This window comes from Euprymna scolopes, chromosome 13 (genome assembly GCF_053919585.1).
Source record: "Euprymna scolopes isolate OS-2025 chromosome 13, ASM5391958v1, whole genome shotgun sequence".
In the NCBI taxonomy this organism is placed as follows: Eukaryota; Metazoa; Mollusca; class Cephalopoda; order Sepiida; family Sepiolidae; genus Euprymna; species Euprymna scolopes.
Window position 1 is genome coordinate 121,252,107 of NC_136494.1, and position 16,919 is coordinate 121,269,025.

A 16,919-nucleotide genomic window follows, 5' to 3' on the forward strand; every position below is an offset into this window, starting at 1 on the left:
TATCGAAAACAAAGAAACAAAAACAGTTTTGAAAAATAATGAAGCTTTACTTACTTTAGTAAAATAATCCGAAACAGCAAAATGGGATATTAAAAAAATAAACACGTAATTACTTTAGTTTTTAAAGCAAAGAATCGATATAAATATGAATAAGAAGAAAATGGCGCCCTTTTCAAGCAGAAAAGCTTCGTTTCAGTTTTACAGTATTGAACGGTGTAGTATTGCGCCGTCGGATTTAGGGTTGTAATATTGTAATGTAAAGAACACGCAGGAAGGGTTGTAATCAACTGAATTCCTTCTAGTACACTGACAAAAAAAAAAGCTTAAACAGATATATAAATAAAACTATAAAGGTTATGCGAATGTTTTTAAAAAGACACGTAATCACGTGAGCAGGATTTTTTCCTTCTTTTGACATGATAAGAAGTAACGTCCTTATTTTTTATTATTTATCTATTTATCTATTTTAGAAAGAGTGCCACGTGTAAGTGGAGAAGTAAAAAACACAGAGTTATGCAAAATTTGTGTCGGGGGTTGTCTGAAGTTCCGACTTTTTTTTTTTTTTTGGCTTTCACTTTAATAAGAGCGTGAATTTATGAGGTGAATTTATTCGACACAATATGATTCATCTCAAAAAATAAATAAAAGCTAACGTGAATTAAAATTAAAGTTAAGGTGTTATTGTGGACCCTCACCCCTTTTAAAAAACCTTGTTAAACTTTGTTACATATTTCCATTCTATGGAGGTCAGGCGCGAACGGACATCCAATAATTTTATTATACCATATTTCTTCAAACTGAAACATAATTATCAAAGTATACTTACGCAAATAGATATGAAAAACCTTTGTTAAAGTTTGTGCCATATTTCCATGGAGTACAGGCGCGAACGCAGACCCTGTAATTTTATTATGCCATCCCTATTTAAGTTGAAACATACTTATCAAAGTATTCTTATATCAAAAACCCTTGTAAACGTTTTTTTTTTTTTCATTTTTTTATTTCCATACTTTAGGGGCCAGGCGCGAACGCAGACCCCACAATTTTAATGAACCAACGTTCTGCCAGATCAAACATACCCATTCTTGATCCTCGATACATCTTCTATCATTATATGTGATCAGTTTTTTTTTTAAATAGTCAACCATATAGGATCCTATTCGTGACCACACACACACACACACACACACACACACACACACACACACATAGACCTTCAGCTTTATATTATAGAAGATATATATATGTGTGTGTATGTATGTGTGGGTATGTGTGTGTATTATATTTATCATAATCCTGTTGTGTTATTGAATGTATATATAATTTATATACTATATACACACTGACAATTCTTTTGTAACTATCCTCAAAATCAACACAGAGACGGATTTCAAAGTATAAGTTTTATTAACAATTAAGCTTCTAGTTCATTGACAAAAAGAGAGAGAGGAGAGAGGGAGAGAGAGAGAGAGAAGAGAGAAAGAGAGACGTTAGTTGTAAGGGGTTGGTTTGTGTATGGCTCGCCGATGAAGAGCTATCAAGATGTCAAATCGCGCTCGCTGCTGTTTTTGCTCTTTCCCTTTTCTGTTGTTTTTTTTTTTTCTAATATAGTTACAAATCGACATTACTGGAATTGTAAACATCAAGACATTAAATTCTTCTTTTCTATTTTGCATTGTGCAATTCATAACTTCTGCCCCTGGAATGTATACAGTTGTTTGTTTTCGTTTTACTTACAATTCCGATCATTTTTATTCAATCATCAATGTTAATCTAGTATGTGAGTGTGTGCACACCTTCGCCTTCAAATGTACATCGCCACATCTCTATATCCGTTTTCTTTTCATCTCAGTTCGCTTATTGTGGCAAACAATTGATAAGATCGATCACTATACATCGACCCCTGCAACAAAGTTTTAGATCACGAGTTAGTATTTATTGCTGTTTGTTTCTATTTTATTTGCAATGCAACCATTTAATTCAGACTAAATTCATTTTATTCTTTCACAATTTTCCAATCCATTATTTCTAAATTAGAATTAAAAAGGATAAACAAAGAAAATTCAAACAGTTGATGCAAGAATGTGATGTGATGCAACTCACACAGAAGAATATGAGAGTTCTCTGCAAAGCAAAGCATTATCCTTTAAAAATGCTTCTTTCTATACTGCTTGCTGTTATTTAAACTATCGTAATTTTTCACTTAGCACCAGAGGGTACAAATGACTTTCCCTGTTTTTTTTTCTTCACATAGGCATCACCACTTATCAAGGTCATGAGACCACGCGAGGATAAGAGTTAAAGAGTGTACAGTAGTCAATTGGACAATATAGTAATCGTCAGTAATGGAAATTCAGTGAATTTGTTAAATTAAGGGGAACGGCTTATCAAGAACTTGTTTACATTGGACTTGAAGGAAACCATATTGTAGTCAGCTGGAAAGCAGGAAAACGGAAGACAGTTCCACAGGCGTGCAGTTCTAAGAAATAAGCTTTGTTCATGGAATCTACGTTTAGGTTTAGCCACAGATAAAGAGTGGGGGAATTATTAATAGTGTTTTCAGCTAGACGAGTGTTTCTTGTGAAAGTTTGGCGAGGAGGGACCATAGATTGAAGCTCAGTCGGTCACTTGCCATGAAAATAACGATAAAGCAAAGACAAACTCGCTACATCTCTTCTGTGTTTACTACGGTATGTTGCTGGTCCTATGCTGTTCTAGGAGGTCCTACCTCGCAGGCTTTGTTTTCTGCATTTTAGAGAGGAGAGGGTTAATGTATTGCTAATCGCCTGAGGCGCCCCTATCAGGAAATGCCGTCGGGGAAGGCCAGACAATTATATCTCACTTTCCAACCTTTGTGTCCCATCCTATTGCCGTGGGAGAGAGAGAAATAATTTCAAACTATTAACGATATTTCTACGTCATGACGTTTCAACATATTAAGTTATGTAGCCACATTTTTATTGACTCACGTTTTGACAAACGTTTTTTAAAAATGAAGAATTAAAACATGTCTTTTTTTAACTCGCGTTTTGTTTCAATTTATCCTTTTGTGAACAGCTGGACATTTGTTTATTTGTTTTTTATTTTCATTCGATTGAAGTTCTTAGAAATCCAAAGGGATCCTTTCTGGGGCTAACACTTCATTTCACATTACAGCATAATCACGTTGACACACCGGTTCCCGCTGGATCACCGAGGTTAAGAAACGTTGAACCTGGTCAATACTAAATGGGTGACCATTTGGGACTTTCAGGTGCTATATGTGCTCTCCGCTTATCTTGGCATTATTTCCAGATGTCCTGACTTCTCCTTGCCACTGGACTCAAACAGTGCCGATTCAGGAGAAGTGTGGTTTAGGATTGCGCAACCGTTGCCTCACAATTACACGCGCTACTGCCCCTAAGGGGTATGCGTTGTCTTTCAAGACTGAACGGAAGCATAGGATATACTTCATTTCAATATGAGATACATAAACATTCGAATGTTTCATTCCAGTTTTTTACCTCTTAAGCACTGAGTTACTAAAGAACTTGAAAACATAATTTTCCTCTCCCCAATTAACCATTTTAATATGTTATAGTGTCCCTTTTTGTGGTATCTTTGCCTTACCAGGTTCCAGGATAAGAATCCATCTAGTCTGGTGGAGTATCTCGCTTCGTGCTATTACTTGAGGAAACACCACTTGGTGAAGGCGCACCATTCCTCGTAAAAGCCACTGTTGGTTAGCCATACAGATGAGATGTTATTTGGGATGCGAATACTGCCATTTTTAATATTTTGTCAGGATTTACTTATAGAAAAAAGGTATCTTCAGGCCAGACGAACCCTTATACAGAGAAACCATAGACACGCGAGGATAGTGACTAGTAGGCATTTAAGTTCTCTCACGAGCTAGATAGGGTGGGAGGGCAGTATGTTCAGATATGTACCCAATTTAAACCAACCGCATGTACGCTCCCATGTCTAATTATTATAAAAGACAATTGTCCAGCATTTTAACAATGAAGTTAAGATTCAAAGTGAAAATCAGATAACGATCTTTTGGAACGAGTTCAAGATTTTAACCTGAAACTGCAATAATGCTCATCAAAATTGATATTTTGAAAATAATGAATATTTATTAAAGAATTTAATCTTTTTTTTCTTGATTTTTAAGCCTTCTCCCAAGATCCCGAGCAGCTTTGATTAAATTTCCAGATTATTTTTGTATGAATCTCCCGATTTATCTTCATTGGAGATTGGCAAATCCCAGGAAGAAAAGGAAAGACAATGAAAATAATAAAAGAAAGAAAAAGTCAAGAAACAAAAATAATTGAATGAAGAAAACGATACCGATAAACACAGGGAGAAGTTAAACAAGATAAACATGCAAATGGAAATCGTTTTGAACGATGGCATTGTTGCTGCGAGTAACGCATTGTACACTAATTGACACGGACTCATCCATTTCATCAGACAGCAAAAGTCTGAAAAATTACTAATCGTGCAATGGAATGCAAGGAAGGACAGAGTGGATATGGCTGTTGGCTACATTTCTTTCAGGCACAACAAGGGAGAGGGGGTCAATTACATGCACGTATATTCGTAACCGAAAGGTAAGCAATATGAGCCGTCAAAACTCTGGGGTCAGCTAAGCAAACGTACAATCCGTATCGAGCTAAGCACGTGCTTACACATTCACAAAACTATTGGTTTACGCTCACCCTTGCACAGTGGTCCTTGACCACCCCGTTATAAACGGATATACTTACACGCACGCGTGAATGTAAGTGTATACGTACACGTATTGTTCGGAGTTATATATTATTAACTCACTAGGAGTAGTCACACAGGCTACCATCAAAGATTTAGATTTGAGAACAACTTGTGGCATTCTTTGGAGTCTGAGTGACAACAAGTCTCCCCAGGTTTCCAGTATTCTCCACCTCTTTCGATAACCATTGCAGATGAATTTGTATTGCCGTAACAGCCGCTTAACACTGATTTCTCGTTGGCAGCGACCATTTGTCTTCACTGGAATTCAGGTGGCAAATAGCCACCCGAATGTCCGAGTCCTCTTTTCACTCATCCAGTGGAGGTCTGGCTAGTGCTTTCTCTCTTCGGTCTTTCCATCCTCCTTGACTTTTTTTCGCCTATTTGGTGTGGCCTCAGTTTTTGGTGGCACACACACACACACATACAAAAATATTATTATTATTATTATTATTATTATTATTATTATTATTATTATTATTATTATTATTATTATTATTGATTCACAAGGAGCTTTCACACAGGTCATCGAAGATCTCTCCTTGAAAACAACCTGTGGTGTTCCCTGGAAGCTGAGTGACAACAAATCTCCCCAGATTTCCAGTACTCTCCACCTATTTCGATAACATTTTCAAATGAATTTGCGTTATCGCAGCAGTCGCTTACCATTGATTTCTCGCTGGTAGTAGGCATTGGTCTCCACTGGAATTTGAGTGGCAATAAGCCTTCCCAAGGTCCCAGCACTCTTTGCACTTGTCCAGCGGAAGTCTAGTCTTTGGATCGTCGCAATAGCCACTTGCTATTGACTGCTCGTTGGTAATGACCATTATCATTGTTATGAAAAGGGACAGACCCCAGTAAATAAGAAAGTAAAACTAGATAAGTTTGAAAATGATATTAGGAAAAGGCTAGAATCGAACCCTGTAGGCAAATGTTAAAAGATGATAGAGATTGAAATCCTAGGAATGCAGAACGATGGCATTGTTCTCGCAAATAACTAAATATTACTCGTGCCAGAGATATAGCGATTGTCCATTCTTTTAGAAATAACTGGATATTAAAAATGTCAGTTAAAAGAATGGACAATAACAAAATCGAAAATGTTATGTAACAAATAGATTAAATGATAAAATTTAATTTACCAATTTCTTTTGTTTATGAGGTGTTAGATACATGTGCAAAGGGCACGGGTAAATTGAAACGTGATAAAGTCACGTTGGTTGACCACATTTCTAACGCCATAAAGAAAGGGGATTAATATATTGAGACAGGGTTCGAAGTTAGAGGATCAGAGAATTAGACAATCACAGTCACAGAGTCAGCTAAAGACGAGAGTCGGTCAGCGACTTAGTGAAGCTGATGCCCTTAAAGGCGAAGAGTGTAAGAGGCGACCATGTAGCTATACAAGCTTGAATTCCTGAGTCATCAATCGGCCGGCTGATAAATAAAGAATCACCATCTATAATTTGTAACTGTTTGTCATCGTGTCGCCATTCAACCAACTGAAAGGTAAATGTGTTTTGTCTATCATCATCTCCTAAGCAAACATTTGTATAACCCCCTTTCAAGTAATGTGCCTCCTCCATCATAAGTGAAGTATCTCCCTCTGATATTAAAGAACTGTATTCCACATTTCTTTAATATCTCTCTCGGCTCTGTTATAAATGTCATTATCATCGTTCTGATTCCTCGTTATATGTGTCTCCCCTATGATCCCCCGCTACACAACATCATCATTGGAATTTAGGTGGCCATAAGCCTCCCTAAGGCCCCGGTTTTCCTCGCACTCATCCAGTAGAAGTCTTTCTTTCCAGTCTTAATGCTTTCCATCCTCGGTCTTGCCATCCTCCCCGACCCTTATCTACTATTTGTTATGCTGACAATTGTTGGCGGCACTTTGGGGAGCGGGGGAGAGGGGCAAAATAAAATGAGAATGAACGAGATGGATCCAAAGTGTTTGTTCCCTTAAAATAGGGATTATGAATATATGATTATACTGTTTCAGTTTTCTTAGTTCCATGTGATGTTTCTCAATCTTTCTGCTTCACTTCCACAATTGTTTCCATACGACCAGTTGGCGCTCGTAGTTCAGAGCTTTCCATTAATATTTCAACCATTTTCATAATTGCTATCTGTTGTATCTTTTCAACCACCCCCCGGATTCCAATTTCTCACATTCCTTTTTCATAGTTTTTCGGTATTGTTCCTAGTGCTCCTACGACTATTGTTGCTATCTTGATTTTCTTCACCTTCCATATGTTTTTCAGCTTTCTAGCTAGTCCAGTGTATTTGTTTCGCTTCTGTATCTTCTTGGTCTGCTGTGATCTGCTGGAACGGCGAAATTTACGATCTGGCAAAACTTTTCCTTTATGTTAACTATAATCACATCCGCCCTTTAATTAAAATAGCTACAACATTTAAGGTAAAATAGGATTTACCCGTATATGTTGTACCTACTTTTAATTACCATTTACTATATTATCATATTCTTTCATTCTTATTTTATATCTAAATGTTATTAAACCATTTTTTCTATATTTGCATTTTCTATTATTCTTGTCATTCCCCGCTTCTGATGAGAAGCATTTAGCTTCGAAATGCCACAGCTTACTGACTTTTGTCTTAATTTCCCTCTTTTCCTTATTGTTCTGGTGATATAATAAAGTTATCTATAGTTTTTATTCCTCATCTTTCATTTAATATTATTGTTTGCTCCTCTTAATAGTGTTGAACCTTCTTATTTTGATAAGTTTTTCTTTATTAAATATTTAATCTTTCATAACATAATTATATACTATATATATATGCGTATATATATATATTATATATATAGCATATTATATATATATATAGCATATTATATATATATAGCATATTATATATATATATATATATATATATATATATATATATATACTAGCGAGTGAATGGCTGGTATCAGGTAGGATGCCCTTTCCTTAGCCAGAACAAAATGATAAGAAATTTTTAAAAAAGGTGAAAGTAAATTGCTTTTGTACGTGATGCAAATGGATAGACGGCAGTTTTTTGGGGTTTTTTTTACATTTTCACCCAAAACAAGGCATATTGCCACTTTAATGCAGGGGCTACTATCAGGGACATAAGCTACAGGAGTACTCTGTGGGGAGTTGGGCAGCAAGATGTCGGTTCATGTTACACTTGAACTTTTGCATATTAGTACAGTTGGAGAAGCAGGAACCCGGAAGGGAATTCCAAAGTCTAGCGGTTCTGGAAACTACTGGAGTAGAAGGCTCTCTTACATCTAGGGATCTCAACTGTGAAGGGGTGGGATTTTGCTGCTTGTCGGGTTTGTCGGGAGTATTTACATCGAGGGGGTACAAGTGCTTGCAGTTCGTCGGATCATTCACCGTTAAAGTACTTATAGAACAGGCAGAGAGATGCTACATTTCGTCGATGGGACAGAGACTGAAGATTCTCTTTTGAACCTTGTCTAGGAGTGAGAGACGAGTAACAGATGCACCAGCCCAAATATGACAACAATACTCCTTACATGGGCGAACGATGGCCTTATAGAGGTATAGGATACTTTCGGGCGTTAATAGCTTTCTAGCATGGTAGAGAGAGCCTACCTTCTTTGCAGTGGTCCTAGCAATGCTCTCAATGTAATTGTTCCAACTAATGTTTCCTGTGAACTTTAGGCCGAGGAGTTTAAAAAATGTATTTCATATAAAGAGGCTTTGGCCATTGCTATTGGTGGTAGAGAAGGTTTCTTGTAATTATTGAAGGAAACAAGTTTAGTCTTGGCAGCATTGAATGTGACCATCCATTTTTGTCTCCATTCCACTACAGATTGGAGCTCGTCCTCTAGTGTTTCTGTCATTTCTTTAGTGTTAGACAAAAATTATTTTATTTTTCTAAAAAAATATAAAGAAATCAATAAATATTTCATAAACTAGTATTTTTTTATAATACTAAAAACAAATTCAAAACAATGAAACAATAACATTTTATTTATTATTTTACGTATAATACGAATGTTTTATCTGACATTGTTTGCTGCGGACTCAAGACTTCTCCATCACCCGTTTGTATAATAAAATGTATTCTAGGAATTTCAAGTGCGATTGCCATTTTTTACGGATATTTCAAGGCAGCTGCATTGTAAAATTTAAATATTTTCATTTCGCCAAAGGCAATTAAGACAAAAACATTCCTCCGCCATATTGTAACCTTAACCCACATAAAATCATCTTTGCTTTTTCTTTTTTCTCGTGATAATTACAAAACAACAAGGAGTTTCTTTTGTCTATTGCTAAGGGAACAAAAATATGTTTTCATGTAATTAAACACAGTTTTCTTTCAACCAAAAGAAAAACCATAATTTAAAATAGTTGCGGCAATGAGAAAAAATGTCTTAATTAGACGATTTGGTTTAAAAATAGCAAAAAAAAAAAAAAAAAAAAAGAAATCGATAATGAGATTGAACAATTAGCATTATATTTCTTTTATTTCTTCAAGATAATCTTTGCTGTTCAACAACTTAAGCCCAGCGTGGTTACCATTGGACCAAATGAAAATTTGAAGCACTTTTGAGATGCTGCTCATACAACACTGTCGACGTATTTCTATTTTCCTCTGCATCATTAATTCTCTTTCTCTCCTGATCAATGTTCATTTTCGGAACAGGACGTAGAGAAGGAGCATTATTATTTTAATAGATAAACAAATATATGTTTCATGCGAGATTAATGTGTTTTGTGAAAATTTCACGTATTGTATTCAATTCTATACTTATTGCGATCCAACACTATTCACAAATGTTTTTTTACTCATTTTCATCCCTGTCCCCAAAGGCATATTGCCACGTGTAACATAAGAGCCTATTATTTAGGATCGTTTCTAACATGAGACTGAGGGTAGTTGAAAAGCAAGATATTTATTCACATTACATTTAAACTTCTGCACTTTAGTACAGCCAGGAAAACAGTGAACAGGGAGGGAATTCCTACGTCTAGCAGTCCGAGGAAAGAAACTATCAGAGTAGAAAGCTTTCCAACATCTAGGGACATCAAAAGTGAAGGGATGGGATTTTGCTGCTGGTCAGGTTAGTTGAGAGAATGCACGTCGAGGGGACACAAGTGCTATGAGTTCATTAGAGTATATTCCATTAAAGTACTTATAAATGGGGCTGTGACAACGGCATATTATTTTCACTGTTTTGACTCTTGAGTATATATCCATTAATATCTTATACGTTTTTATATAGACGAATGTGATTCTCGGTTGATTAAGTGTGTCTAACTGTGTCGGATATACACCCGAGAGTCAAAAGAATGAAAAGAATATTCTGTTGTCACAGCCATACTTATAAAACAGACACAGGAATGCAACATTGCGTCGATGGGACAGAGGTTGGAGCTTGGTCGATAGTGTGGGACCTATAAGATTTGAGACTCTTTTGTGGACTCTGTCTAAGTAAGAAACTAGTGGTCGTAGATGCTCCAACCTAAATATGGCACCAATACTCCATGCACTAGCGAATTGTGGCTTTATATAGGATACTCTCTGGTGTGACTAATTTTCTAGTATGGTAGAGGGAGCCCACTTTCTTTGCAGCAGCCTTGGCAATATCTTCTTTTTTTTACACCACTTATTAAGGCAATATCTTACTTTTTTGTCACCACTTATCAAGGCCCGGAAGCCACTCGGGGATAAGGGGTATTGCATGTACAGTACGTTAGTGTTGAGATTAGTTAAAGTGTCTTACTTAAGGGGGTGGTTCATCAGGAATTTGTTTATGTTGGACTTGAAGACATTCAGGTTGTAGTGAGGTGGGAAACAGGCAAACGAAACAGAGTTCCGCATGCGTGTACTTCTAAGAAAGAAGCTTTGTTCATGGAATCTACGTTTTGGTTTTGGCACAATTAAAAAGGTGGGAAAATTTTTGACAGTGGTTTCAGCTAGATGGGTGTTTTTCATGAAAGATTGGCGAGGGGGGACAAAGGATTGGACCTCAGACGAGCACTTGCCATGGAAGTAATGATAAAACAAAGACATGCTCGCAACGTCTCTTCTGTGGGAGAGAAGTTGCAGGGAAGAGAAAAGGGCATCCCCACTAAGCCACAAAGCCTATTTTGTACTCTGTCAAGGAAGGATAGGCTGTTTTTAGCAGCTCCTGCCCAGATGTGGCAGCAGTACTCCATCCTTGGACATACTTGGCTTTTATATAGATAGAGAATTGCATCAGCAGTGAGATATCTTCTGGAGCAGTAGAAGGATCTTACCATTTTTCCAGCGACCTTGGCAACAGACTTGATGTATGTGTTCCATTTCAGGTCAGAAGTAAAGGTCAAGCCCAGAAGCTTATCAAAACATGGGGCTTCCCCTAGACGAGAGCCATTCATTTCAATTGATGCCAGATGGGGATAAGAGCGTTGATGATGTAAAGATAGGAGCTTGGTTTTAGATGCATTAAAAGTAACTAGCCACCTCTTCCCCAACTCTACCACGCGCTCAAGATCAGAGGAGAGAGAATCAGAGAGAACTTTGTCATTTACGGCCTATGATGTGTTGCCATAGATGGTCATGTTATCAGAATAGATGTCAACGAATGATTTAAGTATGTGTCTTGGGAGATCATTAACATAGATCAGGAAGAGAGTTGGGCCCAGGATGGACCCCTGAGGGCTCCAGCATTAATACTGAGTGCCTCTGATTTCTGCCCATCAAGCACTACTATCAGAGAGAAATGATTTAATGATTGAGAAAACATCTCCAGTTATACCGTAGCTGGAAATCTTGTGAAGTAGACCCTTATGCCATGCCTTATCGAAGTCCTTTAATATATCAAGAGCAATTGCCCTAGAAATGAAGCCTTTGTCAAGAGATTTGCTAATCCTATGAGATATAACCGTTAGCACATCTGCTGTAGATCTGGTAGAACGGAAACCATATTGCATGTTACTAACAAGGTTATTTCTGCTGAGGTGGTTGACTATTTCTCTATTTAATATGGATTCCAGGAACTTACTCATGACACATAGAAGACGTATTGGTCTGTACTGAGAGGGAGACGACTTATCACCTGAATTCTTAAATACAGGGCATACTGATGAGGTTTTCCAGGGTGTTGGGAAGCACTTCTCCTTAAGGCAATGCTTAAACAGTTTTGTAAGTATGGGGGCAAGTTCTGGTTGGAGCTTTTTCAGCACTATAATTGGAATGCCGTCAGGGCCAGTTGCTTTACTGGAATCAAGGTTCTTGATTAGCTTGGCGACCTCACGCACAGATATTTGTATGTTGTATAGCATGTTGTCTGTTATAGGAGGAAATACAAGGAGTTGATGGGCTTCGTCGCATAGGGTGGAATTGACTGCAAAGTTCTTGGCAAATAGTTTGGCCTTGTCTGATTCTGATGAGATGACCTCAGGTCCATTGATGATGGTTGGGATAGAACGCACGTTTCTGTTCGGGATCCTGTTTACTATTTGCCAGAACTGGTGGGAACCAAGCCGCTGCTCAGCTACTTTGGATTTAACGGACTGAGCATATAGCTCTCTTGCATTTTTTATTACTCTTTTACAGTGGTTGCTGGCAGTCCTGAAAGCAGCTTTAGTCTCAGTAGATCTGTTACGTTGGTAGTTTTGTTCTGATTTATGTTGCCTATGAATGTTGGGCTGACGAATTTGAAAAGTAGTGTTATTTGCCATAGCAATCGGTGGTTGAGAAACTAAATCGTTGTCAGTCTAATGAATAAATAATTTTATTTTATTTTTTTATACTTCTTTCTCTCTTATCTTTCTATTTTCTTCCTTGTTTCACCTATGACCACTTCGTTTTCTTCATATCAAGTCCCACCTCCCACTACTAAGTCTATAACCGGAAGTGTGCTCCTACCACTTTTTCTTTATACTTACTCCCCACCAATGACGGTATGAAAAACGAATGAGTGCACAGATAATAATTATACAAAGGTAATTCTGATACATAAAAGCGTTATTGAATATTTTAAAGCTTTGTACAGATACATAAAAGGATAACATTCATTAATAAATGCTGTATGATCATCGACCTTATATTTAGTGCATTAGAATACTAAATTGCTTTCTACACCGCATGATTATGAAGTACTAGCAAGGAGACCCGGCGTTGTCCGAGTTCGAATGAGCGTCAATGAATGTTCTACACTTCCAATACTTTTATTGTCATCGAAATAAGTGAAATAACTCATTTTTCAATCAAACCGATTGATTGCCTGCTCTAGTCGAGGACCCAACCCTAGTGCATCGGGAGGAAGCTTCACATGTCTCCCCGCAATGACTGAGTCTGCAATACATTGTAGCTTACATTGCACTGTAGAGAACCTAGTGTTGATTTTATAAAGTTATTTCTCTGTAATAGTTTGAGTTCAAGTTTAAAAGGCAAAAGTCAAGTATGATGGTCCATCTATGCTCTAAACTGAAACAGTAATTTCCAACGCGCCCATGTCTTATCAAATAATCTACTGTTCATTTTATGCGCTGGGCCTTTCTGCATGTATGATGATAAAACTTCTCAAATGCACTTGTGAGGTTAGGATGTATAAGGGTGTTAACTTTAGTCTGTTCCTTCTTAAATCAGATTATTTCGATTATCGATTTTTGATACATATCGGGGGCATTTCGATACAAAACCTATCTAAGAACACTTCCAGACACATAAAGTACATTTGTGTGAAATTTCAAAAGAATAGGCCCAGCTGTTTCAAAGTTAATAGAGATCTCTCTCTCTCTCTCTCTCTCTATCTCTCTCTCTCTCATACGCACACACACACACACAAACTAAATTCTTTTTATGTAGAAGGTTTATTTAACTAACGTCTGTCTTACGTTTAATTTGTGAAGAGGCTTACCTCTGATAAAGGCCCAAACGCTACTCAAGTATATGGTTTAATGAGTTTCAGGTGATCGGTGAGACAATACCATAATATACATTGAGGACATTACGAAGGCTGCTGCAAAGAAATTGAGTTACGTCTATCGATCTAGACGACTACTCACACCTGAGAGTACCCTGTACGTCTACAAGGCCAGCATTCGCCTATGCATGGAGTATTATTGCCACATCTGGACTGGTACATATAATACTAGCCTCTTTCTCTCGGATAGGATTCAAAAAAGTTTTCAATCTAATAATCTAAGCTCCAACCCCTGTCCCATCGCCACAATGTTGCATCTCTGTGCCTGTTTTACAATAGGACTTGAAAACAACCATGTTATATTCAGTCTGGAAGTAGCCTCGGGGTATTGTGTTCCATAGACGCGTAGTTCTAAGATAGAAACTTTGTCTATGGACTTTTTGTTTAGTCTTAAGTAGTGCAAATGGTTTCAGAATGAAATCGAAGGCTAAGCTCAAACAATTACGTTAACTTACATAATAGTACCAATGTGAAAAAAAATGGATCTTCCTATCTCAAAGGGGGGCGTTTTATTTACTACCGTCTATCTTGTCATTTACGAGAGTTTTTTTTTCTGTTTTTGCTGTTGTTGCTGTATAATATTTACTAATGCAAATTATTATGGAACTGGCAAGCTGAGTTCGAACTCACAAAAAATACCTCCATAGACATTTGTGTAAAAACTGTACACCCACAACCCTATTCCCACATTAAAAATATCATCATTTTCTTTTCTACTTTCCCCCTTACTCTTCTCCCCTACTTTTTAACTGCAGTTTCATGGCTTATCCCTTCGGCACAAACGGTCCATGATATTCCTCACCGATATTAGACATTGGAGTACAAAATGTAATTAAATTATTTTTATCAAATTAAATTTAATTTGAAAACTGTTTAAGCGTTGAATTTTTAAATACAACGGGATGTGAAAGACACTGTAAGCATACAACTGGTTTATATAGAAAACCCTGGAAAAACGTATCTGAAATGTATTGCCCTAAAAAGTTCCGTCTGACTGACGTCACTTGGATGTTGGGTGGAAATCCAAATAAGTAAATAACTACAAGTAAAGAATGTGAATGGAATGAAATGTTTGTTTGTTGACAGTGAAACGAGGGCCTTGATGATACAACCATTTTAATAGCGGGCATTTCAATCAATGTCTTAAAGACTCACCTAAAGATTGAAATAAACGCATATGTGTATCCATTCAAAACTACGTTTTAGAGAGAGGGAGGTTGGATCGGTTTTGTTCTTCATTTGAAAATGAATTATTTATATGTCAATTTTTTATGATTTCAAAATAATTGTATGTTTTTTTTTTATACTTTTCAGGTAATCCTAATCGTGTACAGATCGTTCCCATCCAACAGTGCCAGGTCCATCCATCCACATATCTACACCAAGTATCAGAAACAACGGAATCCATTTTTAAACTCTTGTATTTCATAAAGAAATATCACAAATCATGGATGGTTTTCAAGGGGTATCAGATCTTTATTTGTCGACCCAGGATCACGGTATCATTCGCTGTATCAATTGGAAGAACACGTGTTGCATTTACTGCGTCAGTATGACGGTGTCAGAATAAGACTTCAGAGAATTCCCCCTTTTTTTTTGTACTATGACGCACTGGATTCATTAGAGGATAGAAAACAAAAACTTATCATCTGTGGTTGAAAACAGAAAAGATGAAAGGAGGAACAGAGAGAAGTTCCTCAGCGTTTGCTGATCTTAGCGAGGATGAGAAGGAAAAGATCTTGGAAGTTATCCAGAGGGATTTCAACCTTCGAGAACAAGAAAGGACACGATTAGCGTAAGTTTGTTCTATTTCTTTCTTTATTCATTATACCTTTTCCGACATCTCTTGCTTTAATCACTATCTCATTTGAACTTGATAAAGAAAAATTTCACAGCATATCTAATAAATAAAGAGAAGTATGTATGTACGCGTGGTATGTTATAGTCAAGTCTATTTGTACCATTTAACCCAGTACTACATTCACTGACGACTAAACTGGTTCCCTTACAAGCTCTGTCTGGTGAGGAGGATGGCTAGTCTCCCAGAAGGTAAAGATAATACTTTTCAAAGGGCAGATGAATCCTTGTGACGTTAATAGCCAACTAGCATGTATATTTTTATAAGAGGCAGATGAAGCACCTCAGTTTAAGAGAAAGCAACTCGTTTAAGACAAAATAAAGTCTGATATAAAAAATTCGTAGGTCAACACATAAGAACTGTACAGGGTTGGATTGGGACCCCACGCCCACTGTAGTGGTAATCCATGTAGGAGAAGGAAAACTATAAATATCAAACCTGAGTGTCTCGTATGGACTAATCATCTCATTTTATGTGCCACTTGAACACTATACCATACTCGAAAAGTGGATTACATGCAGTGCAAGATCAATTCACCATAAATAAATTCACGCACCAGTACCTCCTTGACTTTTTTGTGATGCATTTTTGCAAACATCACTCAACTTAAAGTCCAAAGTCCACTGGCGATACACGTTTTACAACGCATACAGGTCTAACAAACTGGGGGCATGTAGCTTGAACTCGGTGCATGGTGGTGACACTTAACTTACCTTAACATCGCTTCAATTTGTCTTATCGATGTGCAAGGCATGATTTGGTGAAGTTAAAGGTGTTAACACAGCCTTTCTAGGCGAGTACTGTTGGCTTTCTGGAGAGATTTTAAAGGTATCCCAAATAAATGCTTTGCCTCAAAATCTGGCCAGTAGTCGTAGCTGGGTGATTGGTCGTTTAGTGGTAACAAAATTAAGGACAATAAATTAGCATTGTTGAAAAATAACAAGCAAACAAATCGGTTTTCCACCGCCGTCGACATAAAAGTTGCATGCTGGAATATACAAACACCACTGTACAATGAGTTGTTTGAATGGCCACACCACATAACCGCTCTGTTTGTCAGAGAATTTTCTCTGTATAACATTCACATTGCTGATCTCTGAGACACGTCTTGCAACTCACAGAAACAAACTCTGGTTATACTTTTTGTATAAAGGAGAAACCTGATGATTAAGCAAGAGAACGCGGTGTAGGATTTGTCATCAAATTCTTCCTCTTTAAAAAAACTTGCAGGAACTTCTATTTGGTAAATCAGAACGTATAATTTTTTACGTTACAATCTGTGAAAACGTTTTATCACAATCGTGTTGGTTTATGCCTCAACCATGGATTCCTCTAAAACAAACATACTCTCTTATGATCGGCTAAGACAACTAT

The 16,919-nt window shown here is 37.1% G+C and overlaps 1 protein-coding gene across 10 annotated transcripts in view; it reads left to right on the top strand.

Annotated features, from left to right (window-relative positions):
* LOC145292174 (uncharacterized) overlaps positions 1-16,919 on the top strand; it is an 806,320-nt gene that overhangs the window by 249,298 nt on the left and 540,103 nt on the right. For all 10 annotated transcript variants that reach the window (XM_080138436.1, XM_080138439.1, XM_080138442.1 and 7 more), the window contains one exon: positions 15,002-15,482. In XM_080138436.1, the coding sequence (XP_079994562.1) occupies positions 15,358-15,482 (125 nt within the window). In that variant the 5' untranslated portion in view covers positions 15,002-15,357. The remainder of the gene's footprint in view (positions 1-15,001; positions 15,483-16,919) is intronic.